The following is a 24,788-nucleotide window of genomic DNA, read 5'->3' as shown; positions in this document are numbered from 1 at the left end:
AGCAGATGACACTGAGATGACTTGATCCGAGTTGATTTGATCTGTGCAGGAGGTATAGTATCCTTATAGGATGAGGATGCCTGAGGCTTTGATCACTAGTAATGAAGTTGATCTGATGTCCTTCACACCTTCTCAACCAGAGTTCTCATAGTATTTCTATTTTTCCCCTGGATATCTCCAGGAGTATTTCAGTTGATTGTTATTACATCTGTATTTTAAATTAAGATATTGATCCTATTTTCACATCAGTCTGTGATAAGAATCATTTTCCTATATGGCTGGCCTTGAGAACATTTACATAATCTAGATCTACGGCAGACAAAACTGAAGGCCACCATGCCTACAATATAGTATGTCTTCAATAATAAGTTTTCTTGAATGTGGGTCACACTGTTTTTGTCAGTAGCTTGGGAAGGTCAGTTTAAAACAGCTGGTTAAAAACCTTTTTACAGTTTCAAACTACCATAGCACTACTTTACAATAAAGAATAGTGTTATAAACAATAGGACCTATTGATATCTACCCCTCAGAATTAGAAAGTAGTTGAAGTGTGAAAAACTTTAATAGATTTTTTAAAAGACATAGATTTAAAATGAATTTCAAAACAATATAATATACCCTTTGTAAGTTATGTTAAATGCTTTTATTTAAAGCAAAGGTAATATTCCCCCATATTGGATATTTTAGCACACCTTTTATAAGCATTAAGAAATCACAATTCCTACAAGGCAAGCAATTTAAGTTCTTAAGGATTATGTTTCTAGATTTCAAGATCAATTTTAAGTCTGAGAGACGAAAATAAAATTATTCAATGTCAAGTATTTGCCTAAAAACAATTCTAAAGTAAGCCTGCATTAAAAAAAAAAAAAACCTTTCCCAGTCACATTTCAATAGAGTCAATATTTTGTTGTTATAATTTGAGAAATAATTATCTTCCCACCATTTCATAATATAATTTAAAAATATAGATTTCTCAAATCCTTAGTTTTAATTCAACTTCAAAGGAGTTAAAATTCACTCCGGTTTATCAATAAAAGGCATTTCTACATTGTCTACTACCAAAAACCCCTTTGCCTATATAAAATTGAGTATATTTATATAATCATAAAATATTCTCAAACATTTCTAAAATTATTTACTATAATCTGAAATTCATAGAGCTTATTTCATGACCCTTAATTGATGAGAAGAACTATCACTTTGTAACACTGGTTGTATATTTATGAAATTGTAGTGTGTCATTTCATCTTCTCATGCCTATAAAATAGGCACTCAGTAGTAGCTACTACTGTTCTTAAATCAAGCATTAATGTTTATCTAACACCATTCCCCCATTTGACTATTTTCCCTTTCTTAAGTGCATGATTTATTCATGCCTCCACCCTTACCAAGCTAATGCTACATTTTAATTTACTGTCCAAAATATCAATCCAAGATATAATGATCATATATAGCCTATTTGCTATATCCTCCAAAATAATTAAGAAAGCATGTATCATCACTAGGTTTAAGCAAAGTAGGCCACTTGACCCTGAGTCACTAATGATAGCTGCTACATTTTTATTTGTAAGTCATTCCATAGTAACTGACACCAAGGATTTTCCTTAAAATTCAGCAGAGGATAATATGATACCAAAATGGAAAATTCTTATTATAAGAGAAATAAGCCAACTCAATAAAAAGAAGATTCAATATTTGATGAATATATTTAAAATATTTAAAATATCTTCATATAGATATTAAAATCTATAGTCATGTCTTTTATAAATTATTATATATACTATGAAGTCTTAAATCTTTAAGTTGTAATGCATACTTTTAATAGACATACTCTATGGTACTTATTGCATATATAAAATATACTAGACTTTTTCATACTCAGCTTTTGCACTATATATATTTTCCCAAATTTCCTTCTAAAACTAGGATTTTTAAATTTCTGTTCCTAGACATTTAATCATCCATTGCAATTCAGTGTGTGAGAGGGAAAAAAAGGATTTAGGAAGCCAAATGTTTCCTTCCCCAAATTCCAAAATATGAAAGATAAGAAGTCATCTGTGTAGAAACAGGAAGGAAAGGAAATATATAAAAATCCAAGCTTTCTCAATTGCCTTTCCTTTTCCCCTAGTAAAACTGAGCCCCATCCTTCACTCCTTTAAACCAGACCCAGTATTAGAAAAGCATTCTGTGGGAATAAATCACGGGGCTAGAAAGTGCTATTCCGCCAAATTACAGTTGGCGTATGCATACGTTTGTAGTTTGTAAAGCTTTCTAGGTAATGTGCTTCCATTTCTCTTAGGAGCAAATACCAATGTCAAGGTCAGAATATTTATCTGTGAAATATTTGTTTAAACACTTAACATTTGTTTGGTCACCTCTCCCCTTTTCTTCTTAATTCACAGTCCCTCAATCCTTTTGGAGTCTCTTCAGATAGGTTATTTTCCACAATGTTAATCTCTTTATTCAGAGTCTCCTTTAAGCACCATAGTCTCCAGTTTGCCACAATCCTCTAATCTAGGCTCAAAGAAATGCGAAATAGACGCATTTCAATTTTTCTACTCTTTTGTTATAATCTGGTATTCAAATCAACATATTTAAGTATTTGTTTCTGTAAAACACCACTAAGTTAATAGAAGATTATGTTTCAATCAAAGAGAAGATATAATGACAAGTATCAAGCATTTCTGAAATACTAGACATGATAAGAACTCCAAAGATAGTAACAGAAATCATATCCAAGGAGAAACATCCTAACTAAATTATCTTTTTAAGCTTACACACTGATATGTTTTAGCTATGATATTTGCTTTCCCTATATTATCAGAGAGACTAACCAGCTATTACATTTTAGTTAAACTCAAATATATTGCATTAGTTCATTTATTCAAACTATATAAACTTTAAAAACCAGAAAAATTAATCTTTGGTTAGAGCCCAGGACAGTGGTAACACTTTGGGTGGTAGTAACTGAAAGGGGACAGAATGGTGGACTTTTTGAGATACTAGTAATGTTTTGGCTACTGGACACAGTACCCAGTTAGTGTGGTCACTGATTACACAGGTGTGCTCCTTTTGTGAAAATTTCTTGAGTTATACGTTTGTGATTTTTGTACTTGTCTATATGCATACTGTACATCAATCAAAAGTTTTAAAATAAAAAATAAAAGTGCGTTGCTATCAACAAACCTTATTTTAATCATGAATCAAATTAATTGTAAATGTAAATAATAGTTATGAGAAAATTATGGAAATTTGAACAACAGCCAATCAACGATAGCAAGAAAATTTTTTTAGGAGGAATATTATTCCTGTGGTTATGTTCAACTTTATCTTTAATAAATATGCTGAAATATTAATGAATTAAACAGTAGGGTTTCTGGGTTTGCTTTAAAAATATGAAAGAAGAGGAAGTGTATTAGGTTTTGGATGAAACAAATTTGTCAAGAATTGATAATTGTTTAAGTGGAGAGTTTAGTAAACTATTCTCTTTTTTGAATAAGCTTGAAATTATCCATCATTTAAAAAATGTTTAAAAATATAACTTAGTAGAATGTATGTGCTGTACATAATATCATTCCCTATTACCATTGTTCTTACCAAAAAGATTGAGGTAATTCAAGAATCAATATATATTCACCAAAACAGCTCTAGATTTCATGACCTCCAATGTAATCATCTGATGAATAATTATATGGCAAGTAAACCTTAAAACCACACTACTAGTGACTAGCAAGGGGATTGGTTCTGGCATCAGATTTATTAATAGTGAAAGAAAAAGGTACAATTATTTTATACTAATTTTACAGGTCAGTTTCAAGGTTTTCTATATATTTTTTTAAGAATAAAATGATAGCAACTGTCAAACTATAATTTTAACTCTCCAATCTATGGACCTATTACTCCTACCACCATTTTGATTAAACCTACATGTGAAGTATTATATTTTAAACACACCATCAGGTGTACATCATCAAGACAACTTATTACATTTACTTTATCTACTGTTGCCATTTTTGACTCAGAACTTTTTACCAATATGTTGCCCTTTGAGACAAAGCCCGGTGATGTTTAGTTAGGTATGAGAGAAGCTTTCTGCCCTGGCTATTTCTTTATCCAGGGTGATTCAAAATTTAACCCAGGAAATATATGTTTGATATTGATTTTATTTATGTATTACTTCTCGGCTTAGGACTTTTTTATTTTTCCAAACACTTATTTTGACAAAAACATTTACAGATATGCTTTTTATGGAATAACGTAGTAATTATCCAATTTTCAGCTGAAACATAGTTATTGGCATAAATATGAACCTTGGAACACTTGATGACAAACTAATGTCAATTTTCCAGTTTGTGTAAAATATACAATTAAATATCCAACACAAGTAATATTAGAATCTTGTGTAGGATTCCAGCTAACACCAACATTAAAAGAGAAAAAAAAGCCCTACTGATTACAACATTTTTACAAGCAGTAAAAATAATGTCTTCCTCATAATACAGAGATCTATTTCCTCTACAGTGTCATGGTTAATTTTGTTATATTATGCAATATGAACTCATCCTCAAAAAGTACAACCAGGACCCCAAAAAATAAAGGAACAACCAAAATTGATTGTATCACTTATCTGTTTCTCAAAAAGCACCATATTATCATGTTAACAGCTTCCGATAATGAAATAGCCGTTAGTTAAATAAATTTACTCTTATGTTAAGCATAATCTCTGTCTGTTCTTTCTCTGGTAATTGATAGATATAATTAAAAATTAAACTAAATTAAAAACATAATGCTTCTCTATGGGTTGCAAATATGCACAACTCTATCCATACAACAGAATCATTAAAATAGAACACAGAAAATATATTTATAATCACTTGTTGAACTCAATGATTTAAAAACTCTTTGATAATTTAGACAACACTTAAGAGGACAGGTTATAAAAATTTTATTGAAATAAATTTCACATATAATCTTTTCAATCCCTACAGTTAAAAGAAATGTATCTCTAGGAAAAAGAATATGGTTAAGTGCCTAGACATAATTTATAAATATGTCATATACTATATCAATTAAAAAATCAGAAATAAAATCCTGATTTTTATCTGTAAATTTTCCAGCTTACAATTTGTTTTTATCCATGTCCTTTTGTATGTAATTATATTTTGGGGTTCAATCTTTCAAATCTTCTATACTGTCCCCACCTAAACTGATGTAGTTAATTAGAAATCACTAACACAGTAATTAGGGAGTCTTATTAGACCTAGATATAAAACTTCCAAGATTTTTATTATAATTTAGGAAACATTAAATGGACTCACATTATGCTGAGTTTAGTCCTGATTCAGTAGTATTATTTAATCTTGAACAATGAACCTTATAGTCCAAAACAGTTTCCAAGCTATATTGTCTAAATGATACTAATTCCTATTAAAAGGATTTCAGAAGACTCAGACTCACTCAAAAAAAGTCTGGCATGTTGAGTATTGAACAATGTTTAATAATATTTATAAGCAATTGAATTTGTATATTCCAGACTTATTTACAATATCTTTATAATTTGATGCATTTAAATTTTGACCCAAAATCTTCAGTATGATGAGGCAGGAAAAATTCCCAAGTAGATATTCCTTTTCACTGAATAATTCTATTTATATTTTAATTGATAATCTTCCTTTGTTAGGCTCACATGATGCACAAATGCTTATATGGATTTACTTCCAATGTACAAAAAAAGAAAGAGAATGAAAATGGTCTGTAATATAAAATGAGGTATATAAATATATTAACGTGCTAAATGTTGATTCAATAAATGCAAAGTGTGCACAAAATAAACTGCTTTATGTAGATGAAGAATCATTTACGAAGCAGTGTAAAACACTGAAAAAGATATAAATTACTTTAACCAATTGTCTTCTCTATATGACCTTAAATGTTTTATTTCACCATGTATCCATGAACTCAAAAATGTAATTAATAACATGTAAATAAATAACTCCTACCTGGGAACTAAATAAGAAATATAAGTGACCATAATGAAGAAAATGTATATATGTATATACATTAGCTTTATAAAAATGTGAAGGATGAGAGCTAAAGTATGAAAGCTTTATTAGTAAATAAAACATGTAAAAGATTGTTTTACAGACCTGGTAAGAAAGGGGGGCAATTAATATTCTAAGAGTGTTAAGAAATTAAAAAAAAATTTAATTCCCCCTTAGAATATGAGGTAAGACCCTTGAATAAATCAAAAGAAGTTTAAAATCTTAAAGTACTGAAAAACACCATCATATTTCACAAAACATCTTGGTTAGGTGTATTTCAATATTTTGAATGAGTTCAATATCTATCTTCCCTCATAAAACCTTGTAGGTACTATCTAGAGAGAAATACAACTAATTTAAAACATGTTTTTTTAATTGGAAGAAAAGAAGAGAGTTTGCCTAGAGATATCAAAAGCTGTGTGTAGATGTGTGTGTCAAGTAAAGTATGATGACAGTATTAAAGAAAGTTTGGGTGCTTTAAAAACACTCATTCGTCCATTAATTCATTTTCTATCACATAATTATTTTGCGTTTATAATATGCATGGCTGGGTAATGAGTCTAAATATGCCAAGGGAGTATTGGATATTAACTAGTTTCAATGCACCCAAAGGCACACATTTTAAATGATATGTGATAAGTCACAGAGAAGCACTGCTGTCTGAATAAGTAAAACACAAATTGCCTACAGAAATTGCCAGATGTATAGATGTAAAATGAACAGTTCTGTTTCATATCTGCACCTCAGAAAGATTTTTATAGCTTTCATTTAAATCCTATTAGTTGAGGCAGACCATTGCTCAACAACTAAAGGAGAAGAAACAAGATAGCCTTATGATCTCTCATTTATCTAGAGTATACAAAGGTTCCAGTCAGCTGCTGCACCATTTAACTGGAGTAATCCCATAAACTGTGAATAGATTACCATTTTTCAAAGAAGTGAAATATTGTAAAATTCAGTGAACATTTAATTCTAACAGTAGATATATGGAGAATATGAACTGGGATCAGGTTTTTTCTGATCCTGAGTTGTCATTTGTTTCTTGCTCACAGAGTTGATGTGAGTAAACTATTTTGATTACGAGAGATTAATTCATAATTACAGAATAAAAGAATTTAATGGAAAAATAGAAATACTGGTGTGATTCAAAAACCAGAGATTTGTCACAAAGAGATAAACTAAAAAAGTAAGAAAATTAGTTAGACTCACAAATCTAGAGGTATTCTTATAAAGACAAGTGAGAGAACAAAAATCTCAGAAATAGGATATTATTAAAAAAAAAAGTAGCACAACTTGGAGAAAAAGTGAACAGAAACAAACATATCTATTAAAAAGGAAAAATTACTGAAAAAGACGTCCATTCATTTAGTAACATATGGACCTAACAGACAAAAATGTCAAAAGGCCACCTATAAAAATACTTTCTGTGGAATTTAATATTTGATAAAGTGATGCTATGCTTATGACATTAGAGGAATATACGAATTCCAGAGAAAACACTACACAGGGGTACATAAGTATGAAGGTAATCTGTACCAGTAAGAAAAGTCATTTTATTTTGAATACTGTATATGCTCCTATATATATTTCATAATTCGTTTGACTTCAACAAATTATGAAAACTTAGAGGGCCGACTAAGATAATGAAGGAATTGGAAGACGTGTGACTCAACAAAACACACTCTACGACTTCAAAAAAGTAAAAACTTGAAGTGTTAGGTAGAAATAATATAGATGCCAAAAAGAATGTTCCTAAAATGAGGGTTACTGAAAAGAAGTCAAAGTGTCAGCAGCATTTTAAATGCAATGTTTCAAAGTTCTGACATCTTTTCTTACGTTATGATATGTATGAGTTGGGTTGAAATTTCAAAAGGGCTCAAAAGTAGGCAAAAACAAAGTTAGGTCAGGAGACAGCTGCTTTTTTGACACACCTGGACTAGTCTAAATGTTGTATGCTATGAAAGCAGAATCAATTGTAACACTTTTCAATAAATGGTTTCCTACAGTCCTATGATTGTAGAAAATTTCATGGATTTAGGATTTAAAAATCATGATGTCCATGTAGGTTTTTTTCACTTTATTCAATATAATTTATTATTGTATGACCTTTTAAACAAATGAAAGAAAGATTTCACACATACATTTTAGATGAAATTTCATTGGCCATCTATCTTATGATTGTTTTCAATTCTTAGGGAATGACTAAGTTTTTGACAAGAAATCAACAGGTTTCCAAATAACAAATCCTCATACCTTTAGTACTGTATTGTTTAGGCGGATTTAAACTGAAAGATATGCTTGTTTCCAGACAAAAAAAATCTGAAGAGATAATGTTCAAAATGTGAAACCAAAATCATAAGCAAGAATGATTACAAAAATAATATTAAACATGTTGTTTTAACTTTTGGGCTTTTCTAAATTATATTAATGCTATAACTTTTACCAGTTATATTCTTGAACTTGAATTATTTTTATGATCTTTATTTTTTCAGACTATCTAGATGTTTTATGTATAACTTACTGTGTCAGTTGAAAGACTCAGTAATTTTAAATAACATGTCAGTAATTTTAAAGAAATTCTTGAATCCTGTATGAAAAATATAACTAGTTTTAAACTCCAGAGAATATTTTTATTTCATTTTAATAAGTGTTGAAAACAATTATTGCTTTTTATTAAGACAAAGTATTTTCATATTTTTTATTACTTTAATAAAAATTAAAGCTAAGCTAAAATTTATTAACATTTTAAGATAAATCTAAATACTATATTTTGACTATATGACCATGTTTAAATTTATTTCCTCCATCTTTCAGTGTATCCCTTTGGTCCTTATCAGAGTATTAGCAATATACAACATTATGACAAAAATAAGAGGAGGCATGCTTGTACAGAGCTCATGACTAATGAGACAAGGTTTAAGAGATATGTTGAAAATTTCTCCTGATTAAAAAAATAAGTTCCATTTCATTAAATGCATTACATATAGTCTTCATGGATCTTTTCTTATACATTAAAAAAAGAAGAAATATAATTGTATATAGGTATTTTTTTAGAAACACAAAGTACATTGTTTTTAATGTGCATACATGCACTTTTGTGTAAAAGTTGTTTTCTTACAATTTTTAAGTTTAACTTTAGCAATCAGAGGTGTAGAAATGGAAAGTTCTTGGGTGTAGACAATGATCTCATTTGTATTATTAAGCGTATCACCATTTCCCTGTCATCATTTTATAAATGACAGTGGTAGCCTGATTAGGCTTTTTTTAGGGCTTTACAAAAATAACTAAATATACAGTTACTTTTCTTAACATCAAAATGTTCATTATGTTCATTAAAAAACAAAATGCATGTTTAGCAAAAGAAAAACTGCTTCCTCAATAATTATTTAAACATTCTGATTTTAAATAAAGGTAATTAGTGCTAATTTTTAGCTTCTTTAATTACATAAGGGACGTGCTTTTCAATTTAGAAGATGAGAATATTTCCATTCCTGATGATAAATGATACACGTATTAACAACTACCACCATGTGAATTTGGGGGGCAAAATTGTCAGGAATGGAGGGTTTTGGTTTAGCTTATACAGTTAGATTAACCATAAAATTGACTATGCCTATTAAATCAGAGCTAGGAAGTAATTTTAAAGATAACTGTGTGAGACTAAGATGACATTAAACACTAGAAGTTAAAAAAAAATTCAGACATGATTAAAGTTATATGAAGAACTGAGGAGAGTATAAATAAAAACAACAAAATGCTATTTTTCTGCTTCTTTTTCATCCCATCCACACTTTATCCCAAACCCTAAATTTTGAGCAGTATGAGCTGAGCTGGCTAAAACAGAAGACGGAAATTGTTATTCAAAATTAATTAATTATAATACACATCGGGAATAATATGCAAACAAATCTTAATTTTCTTGGTAAAATAATAGATGCATTCTTTGATTTCTAGCAGCACATATATCTGATAACACATTTTATAATCCCTGAAATCAGGGATCTAAATGAAATACTAGATTATTAAAAAGTAGAGAAATTTGCGTTAAAATATATGTAGCATTAATATTTTTATCAACAAAAATTGTTACCATGATTCTTAAAATTAAACAGAAAAACTAGTCAGTAGAGAAAAGATATTTGTAGATGTTCAAAATTTCAGTTCTGTAATGTAAGTGAAATTTCCTCAAGGTTGGTACTCACTAAGAGTTAGAGGTTGAACTGATTTTTCACTATATTTGATGTAGATTTACCAGTTAATATATGCTAACAGGAAATATTTGTATTTATTTAGAAATACAAATTTGAATTACTCTGAATCATATGCCCTTTGAATTTTTACCTTGAAATGATTGATAATGTACTTCTATAATGTATATTATTACTTTAAGTGAAACACTACTGAGAATATGTTGTGTAAAATTTGGAAAAGCTTGGGTTTTGATAATAAGTAAAACTTTAAATCCAGAAAGAATGAATAAAATTTTAAATCCAGAATTTAGTTTGAGGGGCAAAGACTGAATCAGAGTCCTTATTTATTAAAGTTTGATTTTTAGGCTACTTTAATAAATATATGCTAAAGAATCTCAAAGCATTGTTGTTTTTCAGAGTGGTTGTATAAAGTTATCCACTTCGAGACTATGGTCCCAATATCAAAAGAGCTGACTACAATTATCAATGTCTCAATGTTAGAAGAAGCTACTATTTTAGATAAATGAATAATATTGCTGTGTTGATATGCTTTCATCGTGTAGTTCCTCTGATTCGGATAAGCAACGTGTATCCATGCCAACATATTACTAAATCACGTAGAATGATCAAACTGATGGCTGCAATGATTTCTGAATTTAGCCTGTGTTTAATGTCATTGTGGGAAAAGGATGATTAAGTGATAATGCTGGTAAGCAATAAGAAAACGAGGTCTCTCAGTGACTTAACTGTGAAGAGATGTTTTTCCACCTTAAGCCCTTCAAAACACATGGAAATCAAGTCAGCAGGTGAGCAGTATTCAAAGGAAATAGGAAGATCATTTGAAAAATGTTTTTCAACAACATCAAAAATTATCCTTGATTGTAGCCAACCACCATGTCCTAACCCAGGAATTTGTCTTCTTGTTAAGTATATCCATTTTTCGATTGTAAAGTGCTGTCTGCATCCAAGAGTCACTTTTATCCTTGTTTCTGAAAACAACCTGAACTCTATTTTTACTAAGAAGAATGGCATGTTGAACTTTATTTCCTGAAAGGGAATACTTTGCTACAGCCTTTTACGGAATACTTACTCAAATATGGTGGTTTGTAAGGCGCTCGTGTATTAGACAGCAGTCCATCCAGCTCTTTCCTCTCCAGGGTGCTGTGAAGGGCCTTCTCTTTGCCGAAGGTGGAGAAGGACCTCTCCGCCCCAGGCTGGGCTTCTGGAGTTTCAAACACCTCAGTGTCTGGAACAGAGTCCATGCCAGGAACATGCAGATTGCTACGATAATCAGCAGCCTGGCGTCCATCAGAAGGGACAAATGAAGGCATCCAGCACCGATCTGAGTGGCCCAGGGCTTTACATTCCTCGGTGCAGTTGGAGAAGAGATCCATACCTGCGAGCAGAAAACACAGAAGCTATGGAGGGAGGCTTCACCAACATGACCAGCTACTTAGAAGTGAAAAGTTACAGGCAGCATAAAGAGCAATGGGTGAAGGTATCTTGACAATTTTTTCTTGTTTTAACCTGACAGGAGCCAAAAATCGCTTTACATTATTTTATAAAGGGTAAGACTCTTGGCAAAGAGGCCTCTGAGATAGATGTTTCTAAACTACTCAGGATATCGGGGCGGGGGGGGGGAAATGTTGGCTCTAAATTATTTAAATAACTAGAAAATAGTGAGAATGAATATTTAAAAAAATCTCTCGTGAAGTTCATAACAGAGAAAAAACCGAAGTGGAAAACCTTCGTTATCCATAATCTCTAATGATGTTAACTCATCTGATATTTTTTTTCTTAGAGACAAAAATGGAAGAAATATGGGAAGTACTAGTGATGACATTTAGATTATAAAATCTGGACATGAAATAAAAAGTGAAATTCAACAGAAACATGGCATACATACTGATACATCAGTAAATAACAAGAATAAAATAAGATTACATGAGCAGCCAAGAGCATGCTTTCTTAGGTTCCTAGAAAATGACTTCCTAAAAGTTATTTTTCAGTAACACTCTCGTAGTCCATATTACTACAAACCACTTATCATTTACCACCTTAGACAAGCCCAGAACAAATGACTGTAATTAGTGAAACCAAGGTAACAAGTGCGATGTGAGTCAGCTGCAGACGCTATTGACAAATACTTTATTACTTGTTCTATATTGGAAAACACTTGTCCTAGACAACACAGAGCTGTTTGCTTACTAATCCTAGATAGAATACCAAGATTTCAAACGACATCTTCAAATTTCATTGTCTCCCATAGATTGACAAGAATATTAAACACATTATTTATGACTCAAGAAATCTCACTCACTTTCTTAAGAAAACATAACAATTTGGGGGCACTATAGAATACCATTTGTTATTCATTTTGATAACTAGCAGTAGGTGAAAAAATAAGTACATAAACAAAATCACATTTTAACATGTTTCTAAACAGAGCAACGCATTTATTAAATATGTTTAAAAACAGGATCAATTTGAAATAACCAAAGTGTGATTAGTCCGTTCGTCAGAAACTCTCAAATGCATGAAATGCCTGGTGTGGAAAAACTAGGGATTATTTTTTTGACCAACAGAGTAATATTTATGTCATGAACACACTTGATTTTTTTCTTTAAATGTTATGAGTGATTTGAGCTCTTGAACAAGTTTTAGTTTGCAAATTCCTAACGGTATTCTACTAGTACTAATTTACTTTTTTGTGTATATATTTTAACATCTCTCTATATAATAAAAAGAAATCAATTTTTCACAATTATTAACCCTCCAGATTATCCTCAAGTATTTTGGAGTTAAGAACAGCTAATTACATGTATTATGTTTTAAGAAATAACACCAAGCTTCTTATCATATATTAATCTCACTTTATAATGACTTTTTTATTTTAAATTAAACTATGTATAATGCTAAGTCTGACTTCAAGTCTAACATTCCATTGATAATTGATGCATAAGCCTGGAAGTAAATTACTGATCAGTGAACTGTTGAGGAACGTAAACATGAGCTGAAGCCAAGATAAGGAATCAGACTAAGAACAGCATGTAAAACATGTCAATTTTTCTGTAGACACCAGGGAAGTTCAGTTATCCTATGCCTGTAAGGAGATAGGTATTTAAAAAAAAAAAGAGGAAGGGAAGGAGAATATCCCTGATGCACACTGACATACGAGCTAGGTAGAAGTTAGAGAACCAGAGACATCTCTTTTTGAGGCACTGTACTCTAAATGCTCCCTATTTATAGTGTGATAAGGAATAAAAGGCCTTTTTGATAGGTGGAACTACCATTAATAGTAAATTATGAGCAATTATATATTTTAAAAATAAATTCATGTCATTAAATTTGAAGTTGATGGAAAAAATTCAAATTTTAAGACAGAATTGTTTTATTGGATCCTGATAAAGATGGGTACTAATGTAAAATTTGATGTTAATACAGTTTTTCATCACATAACTGATCAAACCCTTTCAAATATTTCTCATGAGACCATTAACAATCTTTCACATCTGTTTGAGCACTGTACCCAAGTATTCTTATAATTTTGAAAATGATAATCACAGAGAAAAATTTTAATAATCTAGTCTCTCAACATTATCATTAAGATGTTTGCCTATGTTAGAGGGTACTTTTAGTAGAATTTGTTTTTATGGGTAGTTTATATTCAGTTGTGCCCATTTTCTTCTCTCGAAGTATATGTTTTTCTGCCTCTTTGACTTATTAGAGGCTAGTTAAAATTCCCTTAGATGATGAAGTAAAGTTCTCATGAATTGAGAACCTGTAAAACAAAACATATCATGTGCATAACAAGAAAAGTGAGGAATATGATAAAGTTTTCTGTTGGAAGAACACTGTTACTTGCCTGAAAGGGAAACACTTGTAAATAATGTTCTTAATAAATTTATGAGCTACTCCTTTTGAAGTGGGGTCCCCATAGTGATAACACAGCTTTATATAACTACAAGGAAAGGGAATATGGCACACATTCTGCCTGTAGATGTTTCACCAGTTTTACTGATAAAACAAGTACACTAATTTCTCATGAGGAAAATATCAGGCACAGAAACAATTTTTTAAAATCATATAAATAGTATATCAATCAATTTCAAATGAGTTTTAGAAACATTCAGTGAAAATGTTTTTTTTCATTTGTCTTAGATATATAGTTTGAGAACCAAATACATCTTGCCCATTTACTGGTCCTCACCTTAGGGAGCCATTGACTAAAATTATTTTTAAATTATTTTATCTTTTTTCATATATCACTAATCCCATTAAATAAATAAATAAATATATATATATATTTTTTGCGGTATGCGTGCCTCTCACTGTTGTGGCCTCTCCTGTTGCGGAGCACAGGCTCTGGACGCACAGGCTTAGCGGCCGTGGCTCACGGGCCCAGCCGCTCAGCGGCAGGTGGGATCCTCCTGGACCAGGGCACGAACCCATGTCCCCTGCATCGGCAGGCGGACTCTCAACCACTGTGCCACCAGGGAAGCCTAAATATATTATTTTAATGACCAGATAAGCAGAGGTATATTTAAGTTTTGTGGTGGTAAATGACTGCACAAAGGACAGGAATGTCAGTTATTTCAGTACATGGGACATTTAAAAATGCATACCTTTCACATTGCTTTCGGAATATTTTAACAGCTCAAACTGAAGTCCCAAGAGAAAATAAGTTTAACTTCTTTTTTTTTTTTCTTCTTGTTCAAATGCCCTTACTTTAGAACCTGTGGGATTTGTATAGCAGACAAATACAGGCCAAGCCTGAGTTTGAAGTTCTGGTAATTCCTAAGAAGCATTTCAACATACATATTTTATTTACAATTTCTTATCCTACTTATTTATTTTTTTCCACTTCTCAGAAATGTCTGTTCTGCAAGGCATGACAGCTGAAGTGATAGACTGCCTGTTATGCAAAGATATATTCAGACAAATTTTAAAATACATCTTTTTTAACTAGCAAGTAACTTGATCCCTTACAGTCAGAGGCAGTGATATTACCACTGAGAACAAACTGATTCCAAAAAGGTATCTGTATTCAATTTGTGCTGTTTTCTGATGAATGTAATACTATAAAATTACATGCTCATTTCTCTCTCACGTACCAAGCCTTCAGAAAGTATGTGGGGTTTTTTTCCAAAATATGATAAATAATTTAAAAAATCAACACTCAAGTTTTGGAGGAAATTTCAAGTCTTCCTTTAATTATTTAACACTGGAGAAATTACAGATATTAACTCTAACCGTAAAAATTGCTATAAGTTTTAGGAAAATTTGATTTGAGAGCAGAGATTTAACAACATAATTCACCCATGAAAAAAATCAGAACATGCACATCAAAATTTTCTCCTTACTTATCTTTCAAAATGTTTATATTTTTCTCTGTTTTCTCTTAACATTGGTCTTATATTTTTTCCAATTGTAAATGTCTCCTCATTATCAAGTTGTAGCTCACATTTTCACCAGAAACCTTAACAGAAAGTTTTTGCTTATTCAGGCAATGGTATGAATTCACTTTATTTATAAAGCCAGAAACTAACTGCCATTATCTAAATTCTTATTGGAGTCAGGAAAGGGGAATTTGTATTTTATGACAAAACAAGAATTCTCTTATTGACATTGTAGTAGTGCAGTGGCTTAATGCATTTCATGATATACTTTTATCTACTAGTATGAAAATACCAATAATACGAATCACTTAATTTTTTAAATTTATAGCCAAGTTTTGACCATGTGTCATGTATAAATCTCATGATAATTAGGTAAGAAATTGACACATTTAGAAGCTAAGTTCCCTTTATAGCTAAAAGAAAAATTTACAAGAAGGGAAATTTGAAAATTTTCAGGTAAATATAACAAGTAACATTAACTGAATCATCACTTACTAGCATTTTCTTCTTCAATACATATTTCAAGAAGGCACAATTATTAAAAATAAATTCATAATTAATCCTAGTATGTACATGGTAAGTATTTAATAAATGGAAAAAAATTTCTCACCATTAAATAGATTGCCTTAGATCTACCTCCAATAATATTAAAATGTTTAAGAATATACAACTAAAAATGTTGTATCAGTATTTAAATTAGACAAAAGTTCTATCTTTTAATCTAATGGTATTATAAAATTGAAAATATATTGGTTTTAAATTCATTTTATTGTTTTTTTTTTTTTTTTTTGCTATTTAAGCTGTGATTAATCAGTTTCTCCCCTTGTGATGGTTTATGTAAGCGTTTACCACATCTCCTTGGACTTCTGCCATATCTAACCAATACATCAATACTGCACTGAAAAAAACGGAAAGCACCTTGACAAGGCTATAGAAAGTAAGTGCCACAGAGCAGTGGTCAAGCCGAAGAATTTCACACATGGAGCCAGGTGCAGTGGAAAACTGAAAAAGCTTATGTGATTCTCTGTGCAGCTGCCTTCGTGTTTAAAGCCCTTCTATGAACAAGATTGGTGACTGCAAATGGCTTAGAAAGGAGAAAAGCAAGGGGGGGAGGGAGGAGAAAGAACAAAAAGGAAAACTATTCATAGAAGAATAAATAGAAGGAATATCCAAATAAATAAATACAAGCTAATGTTAACGTAGAAAAAGAAAGTGGGAATAAATAAAAACTTAGGAAGTTTAAACAGGTGAAGCACTAAGCTAAACAGTGTATATAATGTAATATGAAATGAGGTACAAACTAAAGAATTCAGAATCTATTTCTTTTCAGCGCTGTTTTTCCTTGATAGTCTAACTTTCCCCCTTTATAACCTAGCTCAGTGGTATCTGCTTATTAGCACAAAAGTTTTTCATATTCTAAACCTGGAAATGTATGTGCTATGAAGAATATTCTCTAAATATTGCAAAATTGGAAGACCATCAATACTTGGTTTTAGAAGGTAATAAAACAGATGTACTTATTTATCTGAAATAGGCTTAACTTTTTGGAAATACTCTAGCTACTTGGTGTAAAGTTTATAGTACACAACAAAGAATGGACAGGAAAAAGTCATTAACATCTTAATTCTCTGCATTTAGGGTTTTATACTTTACAAGGTAAACACTTCAAAATCATTTTTACAATAAAATTAGACATATTAAATCTGACTTAAATTCAGCACACGAAGGTATAATTACTTCTTAATACGAGTGTGTTATTACAATTTGAAAACAGCTATCATTGTGCCCAGTATGTGGTGGCAGCGCTATAACTGCTAATGAAGTAGATTGTTAATTCTGTAATACTTTTACATGTTTAAGAACTTAAAGATAGAAAAAAGAATTTGCCATTTTGATAAGAAAAACTGCCTGCTTTTAAATATGTTTTCCTTACACAATTTAGCATTTAAAATTTCCTTTTAATGTTTTGACATCTCAAATAATTTAAAAGAAACATTACCGAAATGGCAACATTGAGTGCCTGTGAAATGAAAGAGCTAGTGGGAAGGCGCACTGATAAGAATGTATTCCCATCCATGTTCCAAATTTAACACTTTTTGCAGATGTTTATTCATTTCTCTTTTTTCGGTTAAGTTATTATGGCTCATTATGTCTGAGGGGACTAAACTAATTGAAATGTTCATTGAGGTTGGAGTGCTACAGAAAAAAACCCAAAAAACTAAAAAAACAAAGTAGGGGGGAGTGGGAAAGGAATAAAGTGCACCCAAGGAACCATGCAGCAGTGGATACTCTTTTTTTTGTTTTTAATATTAAGCATTTTGTTTCCAAAGTTTTAAAAGGCAGACTATTAAATTAGAAACTCTGAAAAAGGAATAGGAATGAGCAATTCTAAACATATACCTTTTAAAAGATAACAATAAATCATATGTCATATATAGGCCAAAAATGAAAGGGACTTTGTACTCAAATATAAACTTCTGGCAAGATCTGGTTTGTTGTCAGGTTCCCAGACACTAAATAGATGCTCTGTTCACTTAGCGTGAAGGCCCGCAAGGGGCAGGGACCTCCGGGAATTCTTGGCAGTTCTCAAGTCTCATTAGGTCTGCATATTAATGACTTGCAGCAATATAAAGAGACCCTTGAGCAGTCTTTTTTTCCCCTCCTCCTGCCTGCGTTTCCCAAGGCTAAGGCAGCCTCAGACACGGCACACATAAGCCAAGTGAGAGGCTTGCAGCCACCACTGCTGCCAGGCGACCGTGGGGCTGATACTGCCCTTTGGCACACTGCATCAGCACCGTTCAGAGGCCCAGGGAGCGTGTTAAGGAATGGGTGCTCTCGAGGATCAATGGTACCTTGAAAATGAGAACCCTATCACCCTACACTTAATCACTAACCAAAATAAAGCTCAAAGCTCAAGTGAATGAAGTTGGACCTTGAGACAGTCCAGTGATGGGCGTCTTAGAAGTTATAAAAGTTAACTTGCCTTTGCCTTTCTTTATGTGTCAGATAAACACAAAACTCAACTGAAAAAGCAAAAGCAAAAAAAAAAAAATCAACAAGCACCCTTCATAGTTGAAATGCAAATTAAGTGGAAAGAAAACCCAAACCTTGTGAAATTGTTTTCATTATTTTAAGGTACATATTTTATTTCTTTTAAGTGTTTTCTTTAATTATTAGTAGTTAGAGTTATCAGGATCCTATAAAACTTAAAGGGTAAATTTATATAGAAAAAGTAAAGGAAGATAAAGTAAAACAAAGTAAAAAATACGTATCACATTGCAACCTCCATCAGTGAATACCATTAAGCCCGCATACAAATATACCTAGAGTTCAACTTTTGAACATGGATCCAATGAAAATATGAGGGAACCTAGGATGCTTCAGAAAATACACATTATCAAATGTTAACTAGTGTCCTGAAGCCTAAGAACCCGGGATTGGAAATCCTGCTTTCAACCTATTCATGATTTTAATCACCATTCCCTCTCTCATTCAATATTCGTTGACATGTAAAATGCATTGCTCTGGAAATGGAGAAATTTGGATTCTGGTCCCCAATCATCCACTCATCCTCTTGTGACCTTGTGCAGGTCAACCAATTTCATTCATCTTCAGTTACCTCATCCGTAAGCAAGTCTAATAATATCGTAATTGACTGAAGACTGAGGACTGGACCACGCGAGAAATCTCTGGCTTTTGTATGCAGTATAATTCCAGGAAAGAACATTACATAAAAAAGAAACGTTTCATAGTCTAACATATTCCACAATGAATTTCTAGCTTTCATTCTCTGAAGGAACAGTAAATATTACAATCCTCTTCGAGTATACAATTGTCGACATAGGATGGCACCATTCTTCTGTAGATTTACTAACACTAAAAATTACCTAGAACATCATCCTTTTAGGATTGATTTTTGAAAAACACTATAAAAGTCAGCATTGCCCTTTGATCACACTTACCAGCTGACTGGCCGCGGTTGGTGGCATCGTGATCACTATCTCCCTGTTCGCTGTCTCCATGGCCACTGTCCTTAGAGCTTACTATGTCGGCTTCCTGGAATGCAGAACTAGAAGTACAAAAATGTGAATATTAGAATAAAAAAGGTGAAGAAACACAGAAAACATTCTTCTGCCACCACATGGTCACTGATGGTGCTGCAGATGCCTAGAGCTCTCAGGTGGCTTTATTTCTGCTTAAAGCTAGTTTTCATAACCTTAAGCCTAACTCTCTAAAATTAAACATTAGCAGTTAGTTGGAGCTGTTAAGGCATGTAAAGTTTAGCCATTATTCTGTGATTGGAACTAAGCGTATGTTTATATCATTTTCATAGAAGATATATATATGTATATATCTGGAACAGCTAGGAAGATTATTAGAAGCAGTGTAGGAGTGTAAACTGACAAAATAGTCAAGTATACTTAGTGGTTATATGTAAATGAAACACACCAATATTTTTAAAGTTTATTGTCTAGGAAACCTAACGTAATCAGTATTTATGTCCTGCCCTAATTGGAAATACTTTATCATTTTCTATTTTGATATTGAATAATATACCTAATTCCTAATTAGTAGGTAGTAATTTGTCCATACACCAAGGTAGGAAAAAAAAAAAAGGAGTCCATACCTGTTAACTCGGCGAGGTCTGTCAACTAGATAGCTGAGCTCTGCTCGCTGGTGTTTAGTCTAGAAAAAAAATAAATAAATCAAGAGCATTTGAATGCTAAGGGTTTAACTAACAAGTCTGCTTTTGAAGTTAGGAACTAATTCTAGCTTAAGTAATTGTGTACATTTTTATGAATTTCTAAGCTGTCCTAAAACCTCAGACTAGTGATTGCTGGGTAAAGGAAGATATGCAGAGACACTTCAATCTAGATTTTCAGTAAAGGTTAAAAAAAAATGCAGAGATAAAAGGCCAATTTTAAGTGTGTGTGTGTGTGTGTGTGTGTGTGTGTGTGTTAAGGAGAGAATGCAAATGACCTCATAGCTGGGGCTCATAAACTATTGTCTCCAATAGGGTCAACCTAGTTATATATGCTGCAGTCTTTCTGTTTCAGTGGCCTAAAAACAGTGTTTAGGTGCATATACTGGTTGACACAAGAAAAACAGCACGCTCAATAAGAAAAAGTTTGGATATTTTATGGAATTATTTTGTTGTTTATTTTCAAAATGTGCTTAAGATACAAATGAGCTGTACAAATATTCATGAAAGTCAATGAATAATATCTAAGACTCAAAATAAATGAAATAACCTGCCAAGAAAGGAGATCATAATCCTCCCTTCCCTCCTGGCCCCAATTCTTTTTCCCCTCCAAACACCCCTTGCTTTCTCCTCCCCACCTCCAGCACCCACACGCCTTTTCCGGTCCAAACTTTCTTTTACAGAAATCAACTCCGTTCTCCCCCACTCCCTCCCTCCTTTCAACTTCGCTACTTCTCCATCTTATAAAAAGAAATCGGAATTGACAAGCCAAATTCTTGGATGAAGAAAGCCAACAGCAGTGAGTTATCCAAAACGGTGGCAAGAAGGTAATTATTAGCTAAAAGATATACTCAAGACAACAATTGTTTAAGCCTTCCGTTAGTTTACGCTTACAGGGGTTTGTGCCAAAGCAACTTCATTCAAATTCACACTGTGTGGGCGTTCGGCTTCAAGAGCGTCTGTAAATGCTGTCCAGAGCAGAACTGAAGGCTTTCTTTGCAACCCGAGTTCAAACGACAAGGATCTGATAACTCATTCACTAAAACATGCATTCAAGTTTAGACAACTGTGCAAAGTTAAACAATCTATAGCTTACTTTTACACGCGACTGAAAGCATCGATAAACAAAGCAAAACAATGAACTTTATTAACGCCTGGGACAAATGCAAAGAGAAAAAAAAAACACCTTTGCCAGCGCCAGAAGGTCCCTCCACCGCATTTCCCTCTCCCCACAGCGCACTTTCCCCTTTACCCCCAGATTTCTAAGAAGGGAAAAGACTGAGAGGGGGGTTGGGATTTTAAAGGAAAGATGCCAGAGGGAAGAGGGAAGGTCCAAGGTGGCAAAGCACCAAAGGAGGGGAATGAAAATAAACGTGAAGGGGTGGAGCGCAGAAAATTAGGGACAACACGAAGTTTAAGTTATACACGAAAGTGTGGGAGAGGTGACTCCCCATTCCTGCCTCCACAAAGATACAAGTGAGCTAATATCCTAAAAATAAATACACAGTGCACCAGAGATACAAGGGCCGGGCTAGAGGAGGCTTTCGGATGGAGGAGATGAGAGATGGTGGTCCTGGCGCTTCAGCCTTACCTCGTTGGACAAAATGCTTCCGTTGGAGATGATGTCGGGCTGCTGGTCTGTGTAGCCGGTGACGATGGCCCCGCAAGGGTTGTGCTCAGTGTCCGTACTCCGCGAAGGGCTGCAGGGTTTAAGGAACATCAGGTCGGTCTTGGCGGACTCGGGGGTCAGGCAGACCTGGTAGCAGTAATTCTGGTTGTGGTGATGGGAGCCAAAGCCCCCGGACTCCTCCACCGGCACTTGGGCCGGGTTACTGGGTACGTTGGAGCTTTGCACCAGCATGATGTCCGACTTGCTGAGTTTCTTCTTGCGCGCCCGGGCTTGGCGGCCGCAGCAGGTCGAGCCGCCACCGCTGCAGCAGCAGCAGCAGAGGCAGCAGTCGCTGGCCAGACACGTGTAGATGTTGAGCTTCTTCTCTTTTTGGCAACGCACGGCAAGCACGATCATGGCCAGCAGGAAGATGAAGGACACCGAGCCCAGCGCGATGATGAGGATGAGGGTGAGGTCCAGCGAGGTCTCCCCGCCGCCGGAGCGGCTGGGGCGCTGGTGCTCCCCTGACCCCCCGCCCCCGCCCCCGCCCCCGCCCTGGGGCTCGACAGCGCCATCCACCAGCTGCACCACCAGGGTGGCGGTGGAGGACAGGGGAGGTTGCCCGTGGTCGCGCACCTCGATCACCAGCTCGTAAGGCCGCTGGGGGTCGCGCTTGGCCGGCACCCGGCGCGCCGTGCGGAGCTCCCCGGTGCGCCAATCCATGCGGAAGAGGTTCATTTCGTTACCCCGCACAATGCTGTAGGTGAGCCGGGCGTTCTCGCCGTCGTCCGCGTCCACCGCGGCTACGCGGGTCAGCAGGTAACCGGGCTCCGCCGAGCGGGGCAGCACCTCGCGCGCCGGAGTCCCGTTGCGCCCCGGAAGGGGCGCCACTATGGCAGGGGCGTTGTCGTTCTGATCCACGATGAGGATGTTGACAGTGGCGTTGCCAGCCAGCGCCTGGGGGCTGCCGGCGTCCCGGGCTTCCACCTGGAAGCTGAAGTCCTTGAGCTGCTCGTGGTCGAAGGAGCGCAGGGCGTACAAGTAGCCGTTCTCGGAGTTGATGGATACGTAAGTGAAGACGCTCATGCCCTGGATCTGGCACTCGAGGATAGAGTAGGCTAGCTGGGCGTTGGCGCCCTCGTCACGGTCTGTGGCGCTCACCGCGTAGATGTAGGCGCCCGGCACATTGTTTTCGGTCACATACACGTCGTAGACCGGCTGGCTGAATCGCGGTGCGTTGTCGTTCACATCGGACACCTGCACCTGGATCGACTTGCTGGTGGAGAGCGCAGGCTCGCCCTGGTCCCGAGCCACCACGGTCAGGGTGTAGGAGTCCCCCGCCTCTCGGTCCAGAGGGGCCTCGGTCACGATGGTATAGTAGTTTTTGAAGGAAGACTTGAGGCGGAACGGCACATCCCCCAGCAGCTCGCACTGCACCTGTCCATTCTCCTCTGAGTCGCGGTCGGTCACGCTGAACAAGGCCACCACCGTGCCGGGCGCCGCGCCCTCGCTCACCGCCTCCTTCACGGTGCTGAAGCTGATCTCCGGCGCGTTGTCGTTAGCATCCAGCACTCTCACGATCACCTTGCAGTGCGCGGGCACGGCGTTGGGGCCCAGGTCCTTGGCTTGTACGTACACTTGGTACACCGGGCTCTCTTCGTAGTCCAGCTCGCCGCTCACCTCCAGTCGGCCAGTGCGAGGAGAGAGTCCGAAGAGCTCCCGCGCCCGGGGCGAAATGTGGCTGCTGAAGGAATACACGACCTCGCCATTCTGGCCCTCATCTGGGTCCGTGGCGTTAAGCTGGATCACGAGCGTGCCCGGCGGCGAGTTCTCTGGGAGGGACACAGTGTAGACGGGTTGGTCGAAGGCGGGCACATTGTCGTTGGAGTCCAGCACTCGGATAGTGAGTAGGGCCGTGCCGGTGCGCTGCTGTTGGGGGAGCAGGCCCCCTCCCGCTCCGCCTCCTCCGGCCCCTCCTCCCCCGTCCACCGCGGTCAGCACGTAGCGGTGCACCGCTTGCTGCTCTCGGTCCAGCGGCTTCTCCAGCACCAGCTCGGCGAATCGGTTGCCATCCCCCTGGGTCTGCACGTCCAGGGAGAAGTAGCTGTTGGGAGTGATCTCGTAGTCGCGCAAGGAATTGGTGCCCACGTCTGGGTCGAATGCGCTCTCCAAGGGGAAGCGGGTGCCCGGCGTGGCGCTCTCAGAGATCTCCACGGTCAGGTCCGGCTCCGGGAAGGAGGGGGGGTTGTCATTGATGTCCAACACCTCGATCTCCACCCGGAACAGCTCCAGGGGGTTTTCCAGGAAGACCTCCAGGTGCAGGACGCAGGAGGGGCTCTGCTTGCAGATTTGCTCGCGGTCAATCTTCTCGTTCACGTACAGCACCCCGGTCTCCAGGTTGAGGTCCAAGTAAGGGGTTCGAGAGTTGGGCGCCGTTTGAAACCCGCGAGCCGAAAGTTTTGTAATGTCCAAGCCCAGATCTTCAGCGATATTCCCCACGAAAGTGCCATGTTCCTGCTCCTCCTGGACCGTGTAGTGAAGCTGGGAAAAGACTCCTTCCACCATCCAGAGCAAGGCGAAGAATAATAGCACAATCATCTCCAAAGGGAAAGGAATCAGCTTCCCGCAGCCAGCCAGCCACCCAATCGCCTCCCCAGCCACCACGAAAAAAAAAAAAAATCTCAAATAAAAGTGCTCTCTGTGTGTGTGTGGGGTGGGGGGGGCTGTCTTGTGGCTTTCTGTCCTTAAAAATTTAATTCCTTTTGCCTCATTTTAGGGTTTCCCCCAGTTCAGCCTAATTTTTCAATCTTAGCGCAGGAAGGGTGACAGGCGTCCCCTTTCCTCATC

The 24,788-nt window shown here is 35.8% G+C and overlaps 1 protein-coding gene across 2 annotated transcripts in view; it reads right to left on the bottom strand.

The window, feature by feature from the left end:
• Positions 1-24,539, bottom strand: part of PCDH10 (protocadherin 10) — a 38,052-nt gene extending 13,513 nt beyond the window's left edge. Inside the window, exons 1-5 of one of the 2 annotated variants that reach the window (XM_060147444.1) lie at positions 21,924-24,539; positions 20,258-20,316; positions 19,593-19,699; positions 11,322-11,627; positions 5,712-5,752 (exon numbers count right to left, since the gene is read on the bottom strand). In XM_060147444.1, the coding sequence (XP_060003427.1) occupies positions 5,712-5,752; positions 11,322-11,627; positions 19,593-19,699; positions 20,258-20,316; positions 21,924-24,539 (3,129 nt within the window). Of the gene's footprint in view, positions 1-5,711; positions 5,753-11,321; positions 11,628-19,592; positions 19,700-20,257; positions 20,317-21,923 lie in introns of those variants that run through there. The other variant, XM_060147445.1, reaches the window with a different exon arrangement.
• Positions 24,540-24,788: the final 249 nt, after the last annotated feature.

This window comes from Lagenorhynchus albirostris, chromosome 4, assembly GCF_949774975.1.
Source record: "Lagenorhynchus albirostris chromosome 4, mLagAlb1.1, whole genome shotgun sequence".
Taxonomy (NCBI): Eukaryota; Metazoa; Chordata; class Mammalia; order Artiodactyla; family Delphinidae; genus Lagenorhynchus; species Lagenorhynchus albirostris.
This window is presented reverse-complemented; position numbering and strand designations above follow the sequence as displayed.